Source organism: Chiloscyllium plagiosum, chromosome 16, assembly GCF_004010195.1.
Source record: "Chiloscyllium plagiosum isolate BGI_BamShark_2017 chromosome 16, ASM401019v2, whole genome shotgun sequence".
Classification (NCBI taxonomy): Eukaryota; Metazoa; Chordata; class Chondrichthyes; order Orectolobiformes; family Hemiscylliidae; genus Chiloscyllium; species Chiloscyllium plagiosum.
In genome coordinates, this window is record NC_057725.1 from 8,915,548 (window position 1) to 8,933,476 (window position 17,929).

The 17,929-nt window shown below is 42.2% G+C and overlaps 1 protein-coding gene across 1 annotated transcript in view; it reads left to right on the forward strand.

The window, feature by feature from the left end:
- luzp2 (leucine zipper protein 2) overlaps positions 1-17,929 on the forward strand; it is a 196,704-nt gene that overhangs the window by 112,583 nt on the left and 66,192 nt on the right. Inside the window, exon 7 of the mRNA XM_043705424.1 lies at positions 1,288-1,452. Coding sequence (XP_043561359.1) covers positions 1,288-1,452 — 165 coding nt within the window. The remainder of the gene's footprint in view (positions 1-1,287; positions 1,453-17,929) is intronic.

Consider the following 17,929-nt stretch of genomic DNA (forward strand, 5'->3'; position numbering starts at 1 on the left):
CTCTTGCAACAAAACTAAAGCACCATGCATTGTGCATGTTACTTTTATCATAGTTTAAGTGTTTCTGCTGCTGCTTACTGATGAGATAATTTAATTTTCTTTTCAGATATTTTGAGTGCAAATTTATCCGAACTGTTACCTTCATGTTGGTCTCATCTTACTGCATATTGTCTAGCAATTTCATGCTTTTAATTCTATATCGAGCCCCTCAGGCCACTGCTTGCTCCCTATGAATCTCATTACTGCTCAGGTTAAAGGTGGAACTGCAAGGTTTCTGGCAATGTCTCACAGCAGATCCAGTTAAAGTCATAGAGATGTACAGCATGAAAACAGACCCTTCAGTCCAACTCATCGATGCTGACTAGATATCCGAAATTAATCTCGTCCTGTTTGCCAGCACTTGACCCATATCCCTCCACATCCTTCCTATTCATATACCCATCCAGATGCCTTTTAAATGTTGTAATTGTACCAGCCTCCACCACCTCCTATGGCAACTCATTCCATAAGGGGCGTGAAAATGTTGCCCCTTTTAAATCTTTCCCCTTTCACCTTAAACATCTTCCCTCTATTTTTAGATTCCCTACCCTGTCAAACAGACCTTGCCTTTTTTTCCTATCTATGCCCCTCATGATTTTAAAAAAACCTCTATAATGCCATCCCTCAGCCTCTGAAACTCCAGGGCAAACAGCCCCAGCTTATTCAACCTCTCCCATAGCTCAAACCCTCCAAAGTTGGCAACATCCTTGTCAATCTTTTCTGTTTCTTTCGGGTTTAACAATATCTTTCCTATGGCAGGGAGAGCAGAATTGAATGCAGCATTTATAAAATGTCTCATTAATGTCCTTTACAGCTGCAACATGACCTCTTAACTCCACTTGTTGAGCTGGTGATGAGTAAAGGAAGTTTCTCAAGCCCCATGTAGGATATTGTTATTGATATTGGGAAAAGGGTAAAAGGCTGATCCAAAACCCCCAAATCCTCTCAGACCTCACAACGCCAAAGTGTGCTTCCCAAAGCTTCTATCATGTGCATCTGTTAATCAGTTATTTTTATTGGAAGTTGAGGTTAAATTATCGAGCAGCCTGAATCAAGAGCAAATGCGCACGTTATCTTCTGAACAAGGAGAAGCAAACCAATTGACAAATAATCCACAAGCATGAAGTCGGTCCTGGCCGTGGGTCTGCAGCATTTGATTTTTCCTGTAATCAATAGCAAAAAGCTAAAAACAGTCACGAGTTAATGGTTTGATGGGATTTAATTAGTTTGTGATCTTTGTTGTCTCAGGAATCTCAGCTGAAGGCTTTGAAGGAGGTGGCACAGCTCTGTGTATCTGGAGTTCTAAAGAACCAGCCTCCATTTATTGGCATGAATCCTCCCAGAACTACAGAGAATGGAATGCTATCAAGTAAAAACAGCTCCCGACATCCGTTTCACCAGGCCAACAGGAAGGTAACTTCAAAGTGTGCTTGTGACTGAAGCAATTGGCAGAGTTTGACTCAATTGATCTGTGTGAAGCAATCATTTTATCCCACTGTAGTGTTAATTGAGGGCTGCGCCACTTTAGCTCTATATAATGAATCAGGTTATTTATAGAATAGAATAGAATCACTACAGTGTGGAAACAGGCCCTTCGGCTCAACAAGTCCACACTGACCCTCTGAAGAGTAAGCCACCCAGACCCATTCCCCTACCCTAATACTCTACATTTACCCCTGACTAATGCACCTAACCTATACATCCCTGACAACAATGGGGCAATTTAACATGGCCAACCCACCTAACTTTAACATCTTTGGACTGTGGGAGGAAACCGGAGCACCAGGAAGAAACCCAGGCAGATACAGGGAGAATGTGCAAACTCCACACAGACAGTCATTCAAAGCTGGAATCAAACCCAGTCCCTGGCACTGAGGCAGCAGTGTTAACCACTGAGCCACTGTTCCACCCTAAAATGGATTTGTGAGAAAGGTTTGCAATAAAACAGCTTTTTAGGTCTTAAACAAAAATGGCTGATCACACAATGCAATTCAATACGCAATTCAATATGCAATTCAACACAGTTCAATATAATTCAATACAACACAGTTCAATACGGTTCAATGCAACGCAGTTCAATGCAACGCCGTTCAGTTCGATACAGCACAGGAACAGACCCTCCATCCTGATGAGCCTGCACCAATTCTAATCCTTATTTAGACCCACAATGTATTGCCCATCCACTGTTTCTATCCCTCTGTTTGCCTCCTGTCCATGTGTCTGTCTAATATGCCTTAAACCTTGCTAACGTATCTGTTTCCACCAGCTCCACTGGCAGTGCATTCTAGGCACGCACCACCGTCTTTGTGAAACATTTTTCCCGTACTTCTCCCCTGAACTTCCCCCGTCTCACCTTGAATCTGTGCTCTCTTGTAGTTGACCTTCCCACCCAGGGAAAAAGCTTCTGGCTGTCCAATCCATCTAGTCCTCTCATCATTTTGAAGACCTCTATCCAGTTGCGCCTCCACCTCTGTCTTTCTGGTGAGGACAATCCCAGTTTACCCAAACTTTCCTCATAAATAAAACCCTCCAGACCAGGCAACATCCTGGTAAACCATCTCTGCATTCCCTCTGAAGCATCCTTCCAGTAATGTGGTGACCAGAACTATTGTGGCATGCAATATTCCAAATGTGCCCTAACTAAAGTTTTGAACAGCTGTAACATGTTCCATTCTTTTGAGAGTAGTCAAAATGATCGCTCTTGCTAATTTGGATTATGAACAGTGTGTTCTCTCTCCTTGCAAGGAATTGGTACAGTGTTATGTCAGTCTCAACTTGAATTGATATTGTGCCTGTCATGTAATAAGTTACCCCAGGATGGGTGCATTAAAAAAAATTCAATATTTCACAGTGCAATATTGTTATGACATGTTAAACCCCTGTGCTAATTTAAACCTGACACTGTACCTTTAAGAGAGTTGAAAAGCTAGCAGAGGACCGACAGAGCACAGAAAGTTCTGAACAAAGTAAAAACATGACACTTGGTCAAAACAAATAGCTGCAGATAAGTTGCCATGAAACAAAAACAAACTCAAATTCACCTCGCGCTGTAATCTGTTAAAAGTCGAATGGCAAAGAATTATGCCAGAGGTCACTATTTAAAGTAAACATTATCAACTTTGTTCTTTCAGTCCAACAGAGAATATTAAAACCAACAACTATTTACAACTCCTTTCTCTTGAACCTATCTTTTAACTCCCATTCTATAATGCTGGTCCAATGAAAAATCCCGATTAAGAGTTACAAAAAAATCATGTTTGAAAACCCTATCAGCTTTTCAATTCTCCTTTATAGATTGTCTTCTGTAGATTTTCTCTAAGTTGGTTTCGATGTTCTGCACACACCTCTTACAGACAGGTACCTTTCAGAGAGCTCTTCAGTTAGCAGTCCATATTTATGGATGTTCTTGGCAGTTCTTCTTCTAACTATTCAAAATGATTCAAAACATTGGATCATTTCATTGGTTTTGATGTTGTCAAAATACTAAATTCAAATTTGATTAGATTCTGCTATCTTGGGGCACAATTTAAACTGGCCGAATTTGAATTTGTTTTTGTTTCATGGCAACTCACCTGCAGCTACTTATTTTGACCAAGTGTCATGTTTTTACCTTGTTCAGGACTCTCTGTGCTTTGTCCGTCCTTGCTAGCTTTTCAACTCTCTTAAAGGTACAGTACACACCTACACTTTCATAACAGTCATACAAGGGGTTATTAGAACAGATGAGCAAAAGCATGGTCAAAGTGATTGGTAAACTGGACTTGTCCACCTGAGATTCAAAGGATGGGTTAGGATCTCATTGAAACTTACAAAATATTGGAGGAATTAGATAGGGTAGATGCAGGTAAGATATTTCTCCTAGTTGGAGAATCTAGAACAAGAAGAAACTTTAAAAATATGGGAATGACATTTAGATCCAAGAATATTTTTTTATGCAGAGGGTGGTGAACCTTTGGAATTCTCTGCACAGAAGGCTGTTAGAAGCTCATTCTTTCAGGTCGAGATTGATGGATTCACATTTACCAGTAGTATACAGGGTTATGGAGATGGAATGGGTAAAAGGCATTGTAGTGTTGGACCAGCCATGAAACATATTAAGTGGCGGGTTAGTCTTGATGAGCTGAATGGCCTATTCTTGCTCCTACATTCCTAAGCAATAAGTGCTAAGGAATGTTCCAAAAGAGAAATGTGAATGTAGTGAGCCATAAAAATTATTTGATTCTGGATTAGTGGTGCTGGAAGAGCACAGCAGTTCCGGCAGCATCCAAGGAGCTTCGAAATCGACGTTTCGGGCAAAAGCCCTTCATCAGGAATAAAGGCAGTGAGCCTAAAGAGATACGCTAGAGGAGGGTGGGGGTAGGCAGAAAATAGCATAGAGTACAATGGGTGAGTGGGGGAGGGGATGAAGGTGATAGGTCAGGGAGGAGAGGGAGGAATAGGTGGAAAAGGAGATTGGCAGGTAGGACAAGTCCGGACAAGTCATGGGGACAGTGCTGATGAAGGGCTTTTGTCGTGTCAGAATTCACTTGTATGTTTGCAATGAAACAGCGCTCATCTCGATTTGGCTTCCCCACCCCAGGGAAAAGACTTTGCTTATTCATCCTATCCATGACCCTCATGATTTTATAAACCTCTATAAAGTCACACCTCAGCCTCCAAAGCTCCAGGGAAAATAGCCCCACCCTATTCAGTCTCTCCCTTTAGCTCAGACCCTCCAACTCTGGCATTATCTTTGAATCTTTTCCAAACCCTTTCAAGTTTCACAACGTCTTTCCTATAACAGGGAGATTAGAATTGAATTCAGTATTCCAAAATTGCAGATGAAAATTTGTACGGTAAATTGTGCTGTATTTGACTTGCTCTTTCTTGGAATAGTTTTATTTGATTTTCTTTGTATGTTGATCTTTCGTGTTATGGCCAAGATAGGAAGAGTGAACTGTTTCTCTCCAGACCCATTACCCCATGAGTCTCAACATGAATTCAATTGTTATACCCAGATCTGATATGGCTAACTGTTCACTTTTCTCATATGAGAGTTAAAAAATATAGATCCATCAATCAGGATTCTTTAATAAACACTAAACTATTGATTGATTGAGAAACAAAACTCATTGAATAAAGATGGGAGACCAGTTAACGCACTTGGTTTGTAATGCAAAAACATGACTGTTTATCCCGTCCCATAATCTGAAACCACACATACCAAGTAGAGGAAAAGAAAAAATGATTATCTCTGTATTGATTCACTTTGGGAAAAGAAAAGAACAGCTTTGGCCAATAAATCTTGGTTTTAGACAGAAAAATGACATGCCTATGTACAAATGGCAACCAGTCTAGCACGCTGGCATGTCATAGCAAATGTCACCAAGATAGGCAGATGTCTCTGGAATCTTGGAAGACACAGGTTGCTCCAGAGAAGTCATCTTGTAAATCTTCAAGAAGGCCAACAGGTTTCTTGCCAAATTCACCACAACTACGCATCCAAACATGAGCTCCAAACCTGCAAAACAAAAGAAAAACAGAATGGTGGATGCTGGAAATCAGGAACAATAACAGAAGTTGCTGGAAAAGCTTAACAGGTCTGGTAGCGTTTGTGGAGAGAAAATAAAGTTAATGTTTTGGGTGAAGTGACCCTTCTTCAGATCTGATTATAGCTAGTAGAAGGTTGTAAATATATAAGACCATAAGACATAGGAACAGACATGAGGCCATTTGGCCCCTCAAGTCTGCATCATGATTCAATCATGGCTGATAAGACTTTCAACCCCATTCTCCCGTTTTCTCACCATTAGCTTTGATCTCTTTGACCATAGAGAGCTTATCTAACTCTATAAGACTGTAAGGCATAGAGTGTGTTGGACTTGCCATGTGAACATCTTTGTCTTGGGCTTGCTGCAGTGCTCCAGTGAGGCTTCGTGCAAGTCGGAAGAACAGCAACTCATATGCTGAATATCAGGTGGACAAGAGGTAGAGTAAATGATAGGTGGAGATGGAAACCAGAGAGGGCACAACAGTTGGATGGACATCTGGTTGGGGGGAGGTTGACCTGGGGCTATGAATAGCTGCTAATGGTGACCATTAGTGGCTGGCAATGGGTTGCTTGTGGTAGCAGCCCATGTGATGGCAGGCAAAGGTGAGGACTGCAGTGGTGCAGGAAACACACAGCAGGTCAGGCAGCATCCGATGAGAAGGAAAATCAACGTTTCGGGCAGGAGCTCTTCATCAGGAATGATGATATGTGATGACAGGGCCTGGTGTGTCGGGGTTGGAGTAAAGACACAGGAGAAGGTGCTCGGGCCTTAAAATTATTGAACTCGATATTGAGTATGAAAGGCCCTGTTGCCTGCTACTTCGACATACGCCAATGTTCCCTGGTCAGCATCTCTGCCTTGGGCTTGCTGCAGTGCTCCAGTGAGGTACAGTGCAAGCTGGAAGACAGCAACTCATTTTTCACTGAAGGTCCCTGCAGCCTTCAGGACTCAAGATCGAGTTCAGTAATAATAATGTGAAGCATCCGCAGAGTATGAGTGACTGATCAAAACTTAATGGATTGCTGGGATAATTCAGAAGTCTTTTAAAAAAATAATAATAACTAGAGTCAGTCTGTAGGCATGATAGGAATTGGAACTTTGTCATAGTGGCATTGAATTGTCTCAACCTTTTGTGATCAATTCTGTACACCTCACCCAAAAGCATCTTTGAGTGGAAACTTATTGAAGAAAAAACCATTTTCTTTAGCAAGTTAATTGAGGTTAAGTATGTCCTACATCCCACGCCAGTCTGCTATGTAAGCAAATTCCAGGTTGATAATTATATGTGTTGGCAGGCAGGACTGATGGAATAAATAAACAGCAAAATGAGCCCAGAGTTTTAAGAATGGAAAAATGGTGATTTCTGAGTCACCTCACAGGACAGTTTTACAGGGTTATGGAGAGTGGTCAGCAGGTGAGTAGATGTTGATTTAAAAACAGGAAAGACACAATGGGGACAAATGGCTGCCTTCTGTACTGTTAGCAATTCTATGACTCCATGTTGTGTTTGTCAATTGTATGTGTGATGAAATTTTTAATTGGGGTCCACGGTTGGAGCAGTAAAAACGGCTGAAATGAATGGTGGTAGCTCTAAATCACCTCTCCTGCGTCACTCCCAAACAAGTTTCATGAGTTGTCTTTGGAGACAGGCCAAGACACAAGCATGGCAGTTTGCAAAGGCAGCTGTCCATTTACATCAGTAGCTGCCTCCCATTGCATTTTGGCATCTCTTTAGTGTGAAACTCAGTGTGTGCAGATTTGGTGTGCTCAGAGCAGGTGTAAACTCTGAATTCTCTTGAAAAATCAAGGTATCCCTTTGAAGGGGGAAGATGCCCTTGTAGGTATGATCCCCCAAGACACCTTTGGGCCAGATTAGATGCCATTTGTGGAGGTAACATGCTCCTTGGGAGAGTTTGGGTAATCTTTTGGATTGCTAAAAGTGGGTATAATTATGTGCAAAAAGTTCATGAACTCAATAATGTCAAGCTGATTGGAACAGTCCACAGGCTTGTCAAAACCAACTGCCAAACCTGTCAAAGAGAGTTATTAAAATTATTAAAGATAATGTTCACAGGCACCTAGAGACCTGGAAAAGAGAACTGCCAAAACTGATAAGGCATTTGCAAATGCTACCCTTTAGATCTTTGAAAAGAATGAATGGAGTGTTTAAAAAAAATTGCTAGCTATTTTACTTTGTCTGTTGACATAAGCCAAGGGGTTTTTATTAACTGCTTCCCTCTGTACAACAGCCCAACACCACAGTAGTGTTGTTTCCACTTTTGAGTTTGAATGGCAACCAAATGGGTTTTTGACACTTTGATGTGGAGCAATGAATTTCAAAGCTTGTTGCAATTGCATTAAATGTTCGAATGGAGGGTCACTGAATGTGAAATGTTAACTCTGTTGCTTCCCACAGATGCTGCCTGGCCTGCTTAGTTTCACCAGCAATTTCTGTTTCTGCATTCAATGTTTGTTGTCTAAGAAGTTTTGTTGTTCAGGGAATACAGGTGCAACAAATGAAATCTTCTGACAAGGAATGTTTTTCTCAGTATAGTATGATCTTTATCTTCTCTCTGCACGAGTCCTGAGGTCTGTCTGTGGTAGATACGAAATGAATTTGCCTGGTAAGTATAGAGAGTAATGGATGAAGGCTTGTTTGAGATGATTTGGCATGAAGTTGACATTAAGGGATATAGGAGTTATGGAACGGGGCATAGCTTGGCATGAGGGTTTGAGGGGCAGGGAGGGGTATGAATAGAGGGCATGAAGTGACATGAAACGGACATGGGGAGTGTTTGAAATGAGCGGTGGATGAACAATAAGGTATGAAAGGGTCTTTCATCATTTATTTTCTTTTCTTAAATGTTGGACATAATGCCAGGGTCCCAAGGTGGTCCTATAGGCAAGTCCAGCTCTGTACCTGACAGCATCCCAGTTTGTAATCCAGGCTTTATCCCCAGGCCAACCCACTACCCTTTCTAGTCTCACCTCCAGCCAGCTATTTTGAAAGAATTCACTTGACTATGTTGGGCCGGATTTTTCAGATTTGACACTGAGTTGTGCACAACTTCAGAGAGAAAAGAGACTTATGATTATAAGGTGATACACCATAAGACATAGGAGCAGAATTAGGCCATTTGGCCCATCAGGTCTGCTCTGTCATTTGATTTTGGCTGACATGTTTTTCAACGCCATTCTCCTGTTTTCTCTCCATAACCCTTGATTCCCTTAGGAAGCAAGAGCCTATCTATGTCGTAAAGACATTCAATGTCTTGGCCTTCACAGCCCTCTGCAGAAATGTGTTCCACAGGTTAACCACCCTCTGTCTGAAAAAAATCTTCCTCATCTGAGTTCTAATGGATCATCCCTTCATACTGAGGTTGTGCCCTCGGGTCGTAGTCTCTCCTACTAGTTGACACATTTTCTCCACGTTCTCTCTGTTGAGTTCTCTCCGTGTGCTGTAAGTTTCAATCAGATCCCCCCCCTCATCATTCTGTCCTCAATCGCTCCTCTTATGACAAGCCCTCCACCCTTGGAATCATTCTTGTAAACCTCTTCTGGTTTCCCTCCAAAGGGCAACCAATAAACAACCACATAATATTTTGCCATTGTTTACCAATGTCCACTCAGAGTGTTTGAATATTTTGTGTTTCCCCGTACGATGTAGTATGAATGTTGAATTGATCTGGATCCCTGTACTCTTTATCTCTGAAACGTGATCACAGGGTTAAACATGACAAGCCTAGAACAAAACATTGAGTGGGATTACACTGTCTCTCATCTAAAAGATCAAAGCATTTATAGTCAGATACAAGAGAATGAAAACAGAACTCCTTCATCTTCAGAACAAATATTTAATGTGGAGTGCCAAATCAGCTGCTGTATAACCTTGGCCAATCGGCTGCTGTATAATCTTGGCCAATCGGCTGCTGTATAATCTTGGCCAATCGGCTGCTGTATAATCTTGACCAATCGGCTGCTGTATAATCTCGGCCAATCGGCTGCTGTATAACCTTTGCCAATCAGTGCAAAAAGACCTTTTTTCGATCTTCTGAATGAAACTATGCTGTAATTATTTTTTCTGTTTGCACTGCATCGTTGTGTTTTCTGTAATAAGGCACATAATTCCTGATGAAGGGCTTATGTCAGAAACGTCGACTCTCCTGCTCAGTTGCTGCCTGACCTGCTGTGCTTTTCCAGCACCACGCTCTTCGACTCTAATCTCAAGCATTGGCAGTCCTGACTTTCTCCACAGGAGGGCGGCACGGTTGCACAGTGGTTAGCACTGCTGCCTCACAGCGCCTGAGACCCGGGTTCAATTCCCGCCTCAGGCGACTGACTGTGTGGAGTTTGCACGTTCTCCCCGTGTCTGCGTGGGTTTCCTCCGGGTGCTCTGGTTTCCTCCCACAGTCCAAAGATGTGCAGGGTCAGGTGAATTGGCCATGCTAAATTGCCCGTAGTGTTAGGTAAGGGGTAAATGTAGGGGTATGGGTGGGTTTCGCTTCGGCGGGTCGGTGTGGACTTGTTGGGCCGAAGGGCCTGTTTCCACACTGTAATGTAATCTAATTACTTTTCTGTAGACTGTCAGTCCGATGGAAATTATTGTTAAACTTCCTCATTCCTCTGAAATCAAAAAGATATTGCTTTGAGACACAGTAAGTTTCTGTACAATGCATTATCTCACTAGATGATCTAACTTGCTGCATTTCAGTGAAATATTAACTTTACCACTGTATAATATTATCCTTCTTTGAATTCACTGAAGGAGAAAATTGGGTATGACCCAATTCTAATGGTTTCCAGAAAGAACTGCAGATGCTGGAAATTGAAAACAAAAATAAGAAATTGCTCTCTTTGGGCCCTATCCCCACTATTGTTTACTCCTTCCCCCATTCCCCAATCCATCCTCTGCATAAAAACAATCATTTCTAAGCTACCTAATTCCAAGGAAGGGTCACTGAACACAAACGTTAACTGATTTCTCTGCACAGATGCTACCAGACTGAGCCCTTCCAGCAACCTCTGCTTTTGTTTCTGATGGTTTCCCAATGGTATGGATCGATTAAAATTGCATAATCTCTTACTGCCTCTTGATGGTCTGAATGAGAGCATTTGTGATGAGCTGCGTTTGGGTCCAGATAAATGTAGCAGTGGCCATTGAGTAAAAACATCTTTAGGGAAGACAATTTGAGACAAAAAAATTCAGTAACCTTCATCAGGACACTTCCCTTATTCGTACATATAATGTTGCTTAAAATGACACTATATTGCTGGGAAGGAACAGGTTTTAGCATCAATCTGGATCAGTCATTAGGAATGTTCAATATGATTGGCACTAATTATACAGAGTTCAATGCAATTGTTTTTGAGAGTTTAAATAGATCGGTCATTGGATAGCTGAAGACCATATGGTTAAACTCCCCAAATACAAAGAGTTAGCATTATCTAAGAAGTCTTGCAAGATGGATATGTATTACTTTCAGAAATCTGGCAGTTAATTCCGGAATGTAAACAGATGGCCTGGCACTGTCTTAAACTTGCTTCACAGCAAAGTGAATAATCTTTATGACTGATGACAATTTTTTACACCATGTGTAGTTTCTTGTGCTCAGTGGGTTACACTTCCATTGCACAGCAGGCAGAACTTGTTCCCCTCCCTGCGTTTAATTTTCTCAGTGCTATGCATGTTTTTGGACTTCTCACCTGTAGGATAGCCTTGCTTCAAAGTGTGATTTTCGATTGATTTCTGGAAAGAGACGTTTGCCCCATGAGGAGAAATTAAGAAAATAGGGAGGCTAGAATTGGAGTTCATCTCATCGAAATACATAAGGTTTTCAGAGGGATTATTTTCCTTATTGTCCACAATTAGGTGCCGTAGGCTCAGGGTAAGAATTGATTAGTTGTCAGTGAGGTGAAGAAACATTTCTCTATTCAGGGATTTGTATATCTTTTGAAATTCCAAAGCTAGAGAGCTGAAGACAAGCAGTCAGTGAGCATATTCAAGACTGAACCAGATAGGGTTTTGTACATTTAGGAATCTAAAGAAATGGTGAAAAGTTTGGATGGCATGGTGGCTGAGTGGTTAGTACTACTGCCTCATGGCGCCAGGGACCTGGGTTCAATTCCAGCCTCGGGTGACTGTCTGTGTGGAGTTTGCACATTCTCCCTGTGTCTGTGTGAGTTTCCTCCAGGTGCTTTGGTTTTCTTCCATTGTCCAAAGGTATACAGGTTAGGCAGATTGGCTATACTAAACAAAATTGCCCCACAGTGGGTAGGTGGGTTAGCCATGGTACAAAAAACATCTGGGGGACTATGAGGATGTGGTGGGTGAGGGTGGGATGTCCTTCCAAGGGTCAGTGCAAACTTGATGGGCTGAATGGCCACTTTCAGCACTGTGGGGGTTCTAAGTAGAAGCAAAGTATCTATTGAATTCTAGAAAAAACTTGAGGGGTTACTCCTTTTATTATTTATGATCAACTTGTTAAGAAATAAAATTCAGATTAATGTCAGCAAAAATAGGAAGAATACCAAGACTGTGACCACAGTAAATAAAATTTAGGAAACATTATTTTCAGAAATGAGTGTCTTGACTATCAATCACATTGAGTACAATGTTTATACTCTTAGGATAACAGCAATCTTAGCCTCAAACCTCTAAGGTATAGAGTTTTCCATACCACTGTGTATATTTTGATTAGCATAGTACTTGCTGAAAGAGGATTTTTTGGTTAGCATTGTTCAAGGGGCTGAATGACTCCTGTTCCTATTTTCTATGGTTTTATATCCCTGCATCTGAGCTAGAAGCTCTGACCATCCCACTCCAGGATTTGATGGCCAAGGAAGATGTGCTCATAGCGCAGCCACACCAGTTGGCTGTCAATTTGCAAACTCTTCCAACATGTGGCAATAGCAGGTGGTTAAGACGGGGAGATATTCCTGGTTAGCTGTGTGGTGCCTCTTCCAGCATACTCCATATGCCTCAGCTACAACATGCATGTACAACCCCTTTGGGGCAAAGATTGGTCCATCAAGTTGGCCACATGGCCAATGTGAGACGGATTAGCGCTAATCTCATGGGATTGATCAATGTTCTGGCTAGGGTGGATTCAGGAACTAGTCCTACCCATCCTGCTGTGAGTTGGATCGGCTTTTCAGCGGACAACTCAGGAAGGAGAAGAATGGATATTGAAAGAATGTATTGATTTCAAATGTTTTGAAAGATTAATCATGACAATGCAAACCAAAAGTTGTTTTCATCTGCAGTTAGCTCTCTGATGCTTTGGGGGTTCACTAAACTGTAGAATATCACAGTTCAGTTGCTTTCAGCTGAAGTGGACTGCGCAGAAGGTTACCTCAGATTACAACAGGATCTTGGTTAGAAATGGCCAAAGGGCTGAGGAGTGGCAGATGGAGTTTAATTTAGATAAATGCAAGGTACTGTATTTTGGGAAAGCAAATCTTAGCAGGACTTATACGCTTAATGGTAAGATCCTGGGGAGTGTTGCTGAACAAAGAGACCTTGGAGTGCAAGGTCCTTGAAAGTGGAGTCGCAGCTAGATAGGATAGTGAAGGTGGCGTTTAGTATGCTTTCCTTTATTGGTCAGAGTATTGAGTACATGGGTTGGGAGGTCATGTTGTGGCAGTACAAGACATTGGTTAGGCCACTTTTGGAATATTGCGTGCAATTCTGGTGTCCTTCCTATCGGAAAGATGTTGTGAAACTTGAAAGGGTTCAGAAAAGATTTACAAGGATGATGCCAAGGTTGGAGGATTTGAGCTGTAGGAGAGGCTGAATAGGCTGGGGTTGTTTTCCCAGGAGCGTCGGAGGCTGAGATTTATAAAATCATGAGAGGCAGGGAGAGGGTGTATAGATAAGATATTTTTCCTGGAGTGGGGGAGTCCAGAACTAGAGGACATGGGTTTAGAGTGAGGGGGGGAAAGATATAAAAGAGACCTGAAGGGTAACTTCGTCATGCAGAGGGTGGCACATGTATGGAATGAGCTGCTAGAGGAAGTGGTGGAGGCTGGTACAATTGCAACATTTAAAAAGCATCTGGATGGGTATATGAATAGGGAAGGGTTTGGAGGGATATGGGCTGGGTGCTGGCAGATGGGATTAGATTGGGTTGGGATATCTGGTCGGTATGGACGAGTTGGACCGAAGGGTCTGTTTCCTGCTGTACATCTCTATGAATCTATGACTCTAGTGCCACAATTGGCCTTTGTTCTTCTGGTCCAGGGAGAAAAAGTTTGACTAATAAATGGTGAAAGATCACAATTCAGTATCCCCAGAGTGAAAGATTATTCGCTTCGGTGGTGGTAGGATCAAAGTTCGGCTCAGCTTTAAACCATCCAATGTTTCAATAACTTATTACCAAAGGATGAGTAATAGGCCATTCATCCCTTTGATTTTGTAATGTCATTGCAACATATCATTACCACAGACTCTCGTTAGAGATAAGTAATGTGGTAATTGTGGAAATGTCACTGTTCTAATCCAGAGCTCCAGATTAATGTTCTGGCAAATAGGTTCAAACTCCACCAGGACATGTACCAACATTTGAATTTCATAAAAATCTGGAATTAATAAATGCCCACATAACCGTTGCCAATTGACCAAAAAGTAACAACCTTGTTAAGGAATTAAAAACTGCCATCCTCACCTGCTCTGACTTATGTATGACTCTCAACCCACAGCAATGTGATTGGTTAAAATGTAAATTATATTTACAGATGCGCCGAATACTCTGAATCCTGTCCTATTGAGACAATAAAAGCTCCCACCTAGAGTTTCCTCAGCCAATTAGAGTCTTACCAAGATAACACCAGAGCATCAGGTGAAATCCTGAGGAAATATTTCCCTTCTCACATTTCTCAGGCTGCATCCTGTAAATTATTATGCTAGATTGGTCTCCTGGTGTATTTAATTAACTTCTGAAATCAAGCAACCTTCAAAATGTTTTTATTTTCTAAGCAGATCCATCTGTGGTTATTACTTGAATAGATTATATTTCTGAGCAAATTGTATATATTCCACCGAGTAACATGAGCCAAGTAGCTTTTTCACAAGTCTTCCTCTACTATGGTTCCTATTTGGTTTTGTGTTAATAATTTGACATCTCAACATAATGTAAATCTTTATATCAATTTTGGATCAATTTACAAAATGACTCTTTACACTGTATAATGTAATGTCTGACTAGATCCAATGTAGGGAATCAAAATATCAATAAAGATAAATGTTAGCTATTACATTGTGTTAAATAAAATGAGGTCACATACTACCTGGAAAACAAAAATCTAAATGGACCAGAGGTACAAAGGGAACTCAACATAAAACTCCACAAGTTGCTGCAAGTTGTGATGAATCTCAATAAGACCGAAACAAACCCATCCATGTATCAGAGCTCTTTGTAATTTTTTCAGAATGATAGAACTGAAACGAAGAGGAGTTAATTCACTAAACATTTTGGTTTGACTAGAGTACACCTGAATTCTTATGTGCAGTTCTGCTTGCCATATGAAGATGGGAATGATCAGACCTGTATATGAAGGACGGTGGGTGGGAGATTTGCTCGAGTGTTTTTTTTTAGATTAGATTCCCTACAGTATGGAAACAGACCCTTCGGCCCAACAAGTCCACACGGACCCTCCACAGAGTAACCCACCCAGACCCATTCCCCGTATTTACCCCTGACTAATGCACCTAACATTATGGGCAATTTAGTATGGGCAATTTAGCCTGGCCAATTCACCTGACCTGCACATCTTTGGATTGTGGGAGGAGACCAGAGCATCCAGAGGAAACCCATGCAGACACAGGGAGAATGTGCCAACTCCACACAGTCGCTCGAGGCAGGGATCGAACCCGAGGCAGTAGTGCTAACCACTAAGCCACTGTGCCACCCTGGTTCGGGAGGGTTGAAACTCGTTTGGCAGGGGGGTGCAAACCAGAGCTACATACCTTGGGGGGAGGGGGGTTAAGCTAGTTGTAAATGAGGCAGTGACAGGATGTAACAAATCTATCAAGAAGGTATTTTATGTGATAGAACAAGGGGATCAGTTAAAGTGGTCTGCTTTAATGCAGGGAGTATCAGAAATAAGAGTGAAGAACTTAGAGCATGGATCAGTACTTAGGACTATGATGTTGGAGATGTGGGTTTCCCGGGAAAAGGAATAGTTGCTAGATGTTCCAGGGTTTAGAGCATTTAAAATGATCAGGGTGGGGGGAAAGAAGAGGGGGTGTAGCATTGCTAATCAGGGAGTGCATCACAGCTATAGAAATGAAGGTTGTCGAGGAAGGTTTATCTACTGAGTCAGTATGGGTGGAAGTTAGGAACAGCAAGGGAGCAGCCACCTCACTGGAGGTTTTCTACAGACCCCCTAATACCAGTAGGAAGATCAAAGAACTCATAGCCCAGCAGATTTTGGAAAAGTGCAGACGTAGCAGGGTTGTTGTTACAGGTACTTTCTTCTTTCCAAATATTGATTGGAACCTCTTTAGTGCAGATGGTTTGGATGGAGCCGTTTTTGTCAGGTGTGTTCAGGAGGGTTTCCTTACTCAGTATGTAAACAGGCCGACGAGGGGAGAGGCCATTTTGGATTTGGTGCTCAGCAATGAGCCAAGACAGGTGCCAGGTCTCGCGGTGGGAGAACACTTTAGTGACAGTGACCACAACTGTCTCACATCTACCATAGCCATGGAGAGGGAAAGGAGCAGTTGCCGTGGGAAAATATTTAATTGGGGAAAACGAAACTATGACAGTGTCAAACAGGAATTGGGAAGTATAAATTGGGAGCAATTGTTCCACAGAAAGGGCACAGCAGCCATGTGGAGACTGTTTAAGGAGTTGTTGCGAGTGATGCACAAATTTGTTCCTCTGAGACAGGCAAGAAGGGGTAAGATTAAGGAGCCTTGGATGACAAGAATAGAGGAGCTTCTCATCAAATGGAAGAAGGCAGCTTATGTAAGGTGGAGGAAGCAAGGATCTAGCACAGCTTTAGAGGATTACAGGCTTGCTAGAAAGGAGCTCAGAAATGGACTGAGAAGAGCCAGGAGAGGGCACAAGAAAGGTTTGGCAAGAAGGATTAGGGAGAACCCAAAAGCATTTTACTCATATGTGAGGAATAAGAGAATGATCAGGAGAAGGTAGGGCCGGCCAGGGATAGCGTAGGGAACTTGTGCATAGAGTCTGAGCAGATAGGGGAAGCCCTAAATGGTTTTTTTGCTTTTGTTTTCACTGAGGAAAGGGACCTCGATGTGAATGAGAACTATGAGGAGCTGGGAAACCGGCTGGAACAGATCAAGATTGAGGAAATTGATGTGCAGAAAACTTTGGCAAACGTAAGATTGATAAGTCGCCAGAGCCAGACCAGATTTATCCTAGGTTGCTCTGGGAAGTGAGAAAGGAGGTTGATAAGCTGTTGGCTAAGATCTTTGTTTCCTCACTCTCCATGGGAATCGTATCAGAGGATTAGAGGGAGGTGAATGTTGTTCCTCTTTTCAAGAAGAGAAATAGGAAAATCTTTGGCAATTACAGACCAGTCCGTCATAGAGTCATAGAGATGTACAGCGTAGAACCAGACTCTTCGGTCCAACCCATCCATGCTGACCAGATATCCCAACCCAATCTAGTCCCACCTGCCAGCACCTGGCCCATATCCCTCCAAACCCTTCCTATTCATATACACATCCAAATGCCTCTTAAATGTACCAGCCTCCATCACATCCTCTGGCAGCTCATTCCATACACATACCACCCTCTGCATGAAAAAGTTGCCCCTTAGGTCTCTTTTATATCTTTCCCCTCTCACCTGAAACCTATGCCCTCTAGTTCTGGACTCCCTGACTCTAGGGAAAAGACTTTGCCTATTTATCCTATCCATGCCCCTCATAATTCTGTAAACCTTTATAAGGTCACCCCTCAGCCTTCGACGCTCCAGGGAAAACAGCCCCAGCCTGTTCATCCTCTCCAAGTAGCTCAGATCCTCCAACCCTGGCAACATCATTGTAAATCTTTTCTGAACCCTTTCAAGTTTCACAACATCTTTCCAATAGGAAGGAGACCAGAATTGCATGCAATATTCCAACAGTAGCCTAACCAATCTCCTGTACTCAATACTCTGACCAATAAAGGAAAGCATACCAAACGCCTTCTTCACTATCCTATCTACCTGCGACTCCACTTTCAAGGAGCTATGAACCTGCACTCCACGGTCTCTTTGTTCAGCAACACTCCCTAGGACCTTACCATTAAGTGTATAAGTCCTGCTAAGATTTGCTTTCCCAAAATACAGCACCTCATATTTATCTGAATTAAACTCCATCTGCCACTTCTCAGCCCATTGGCCCATCTGGT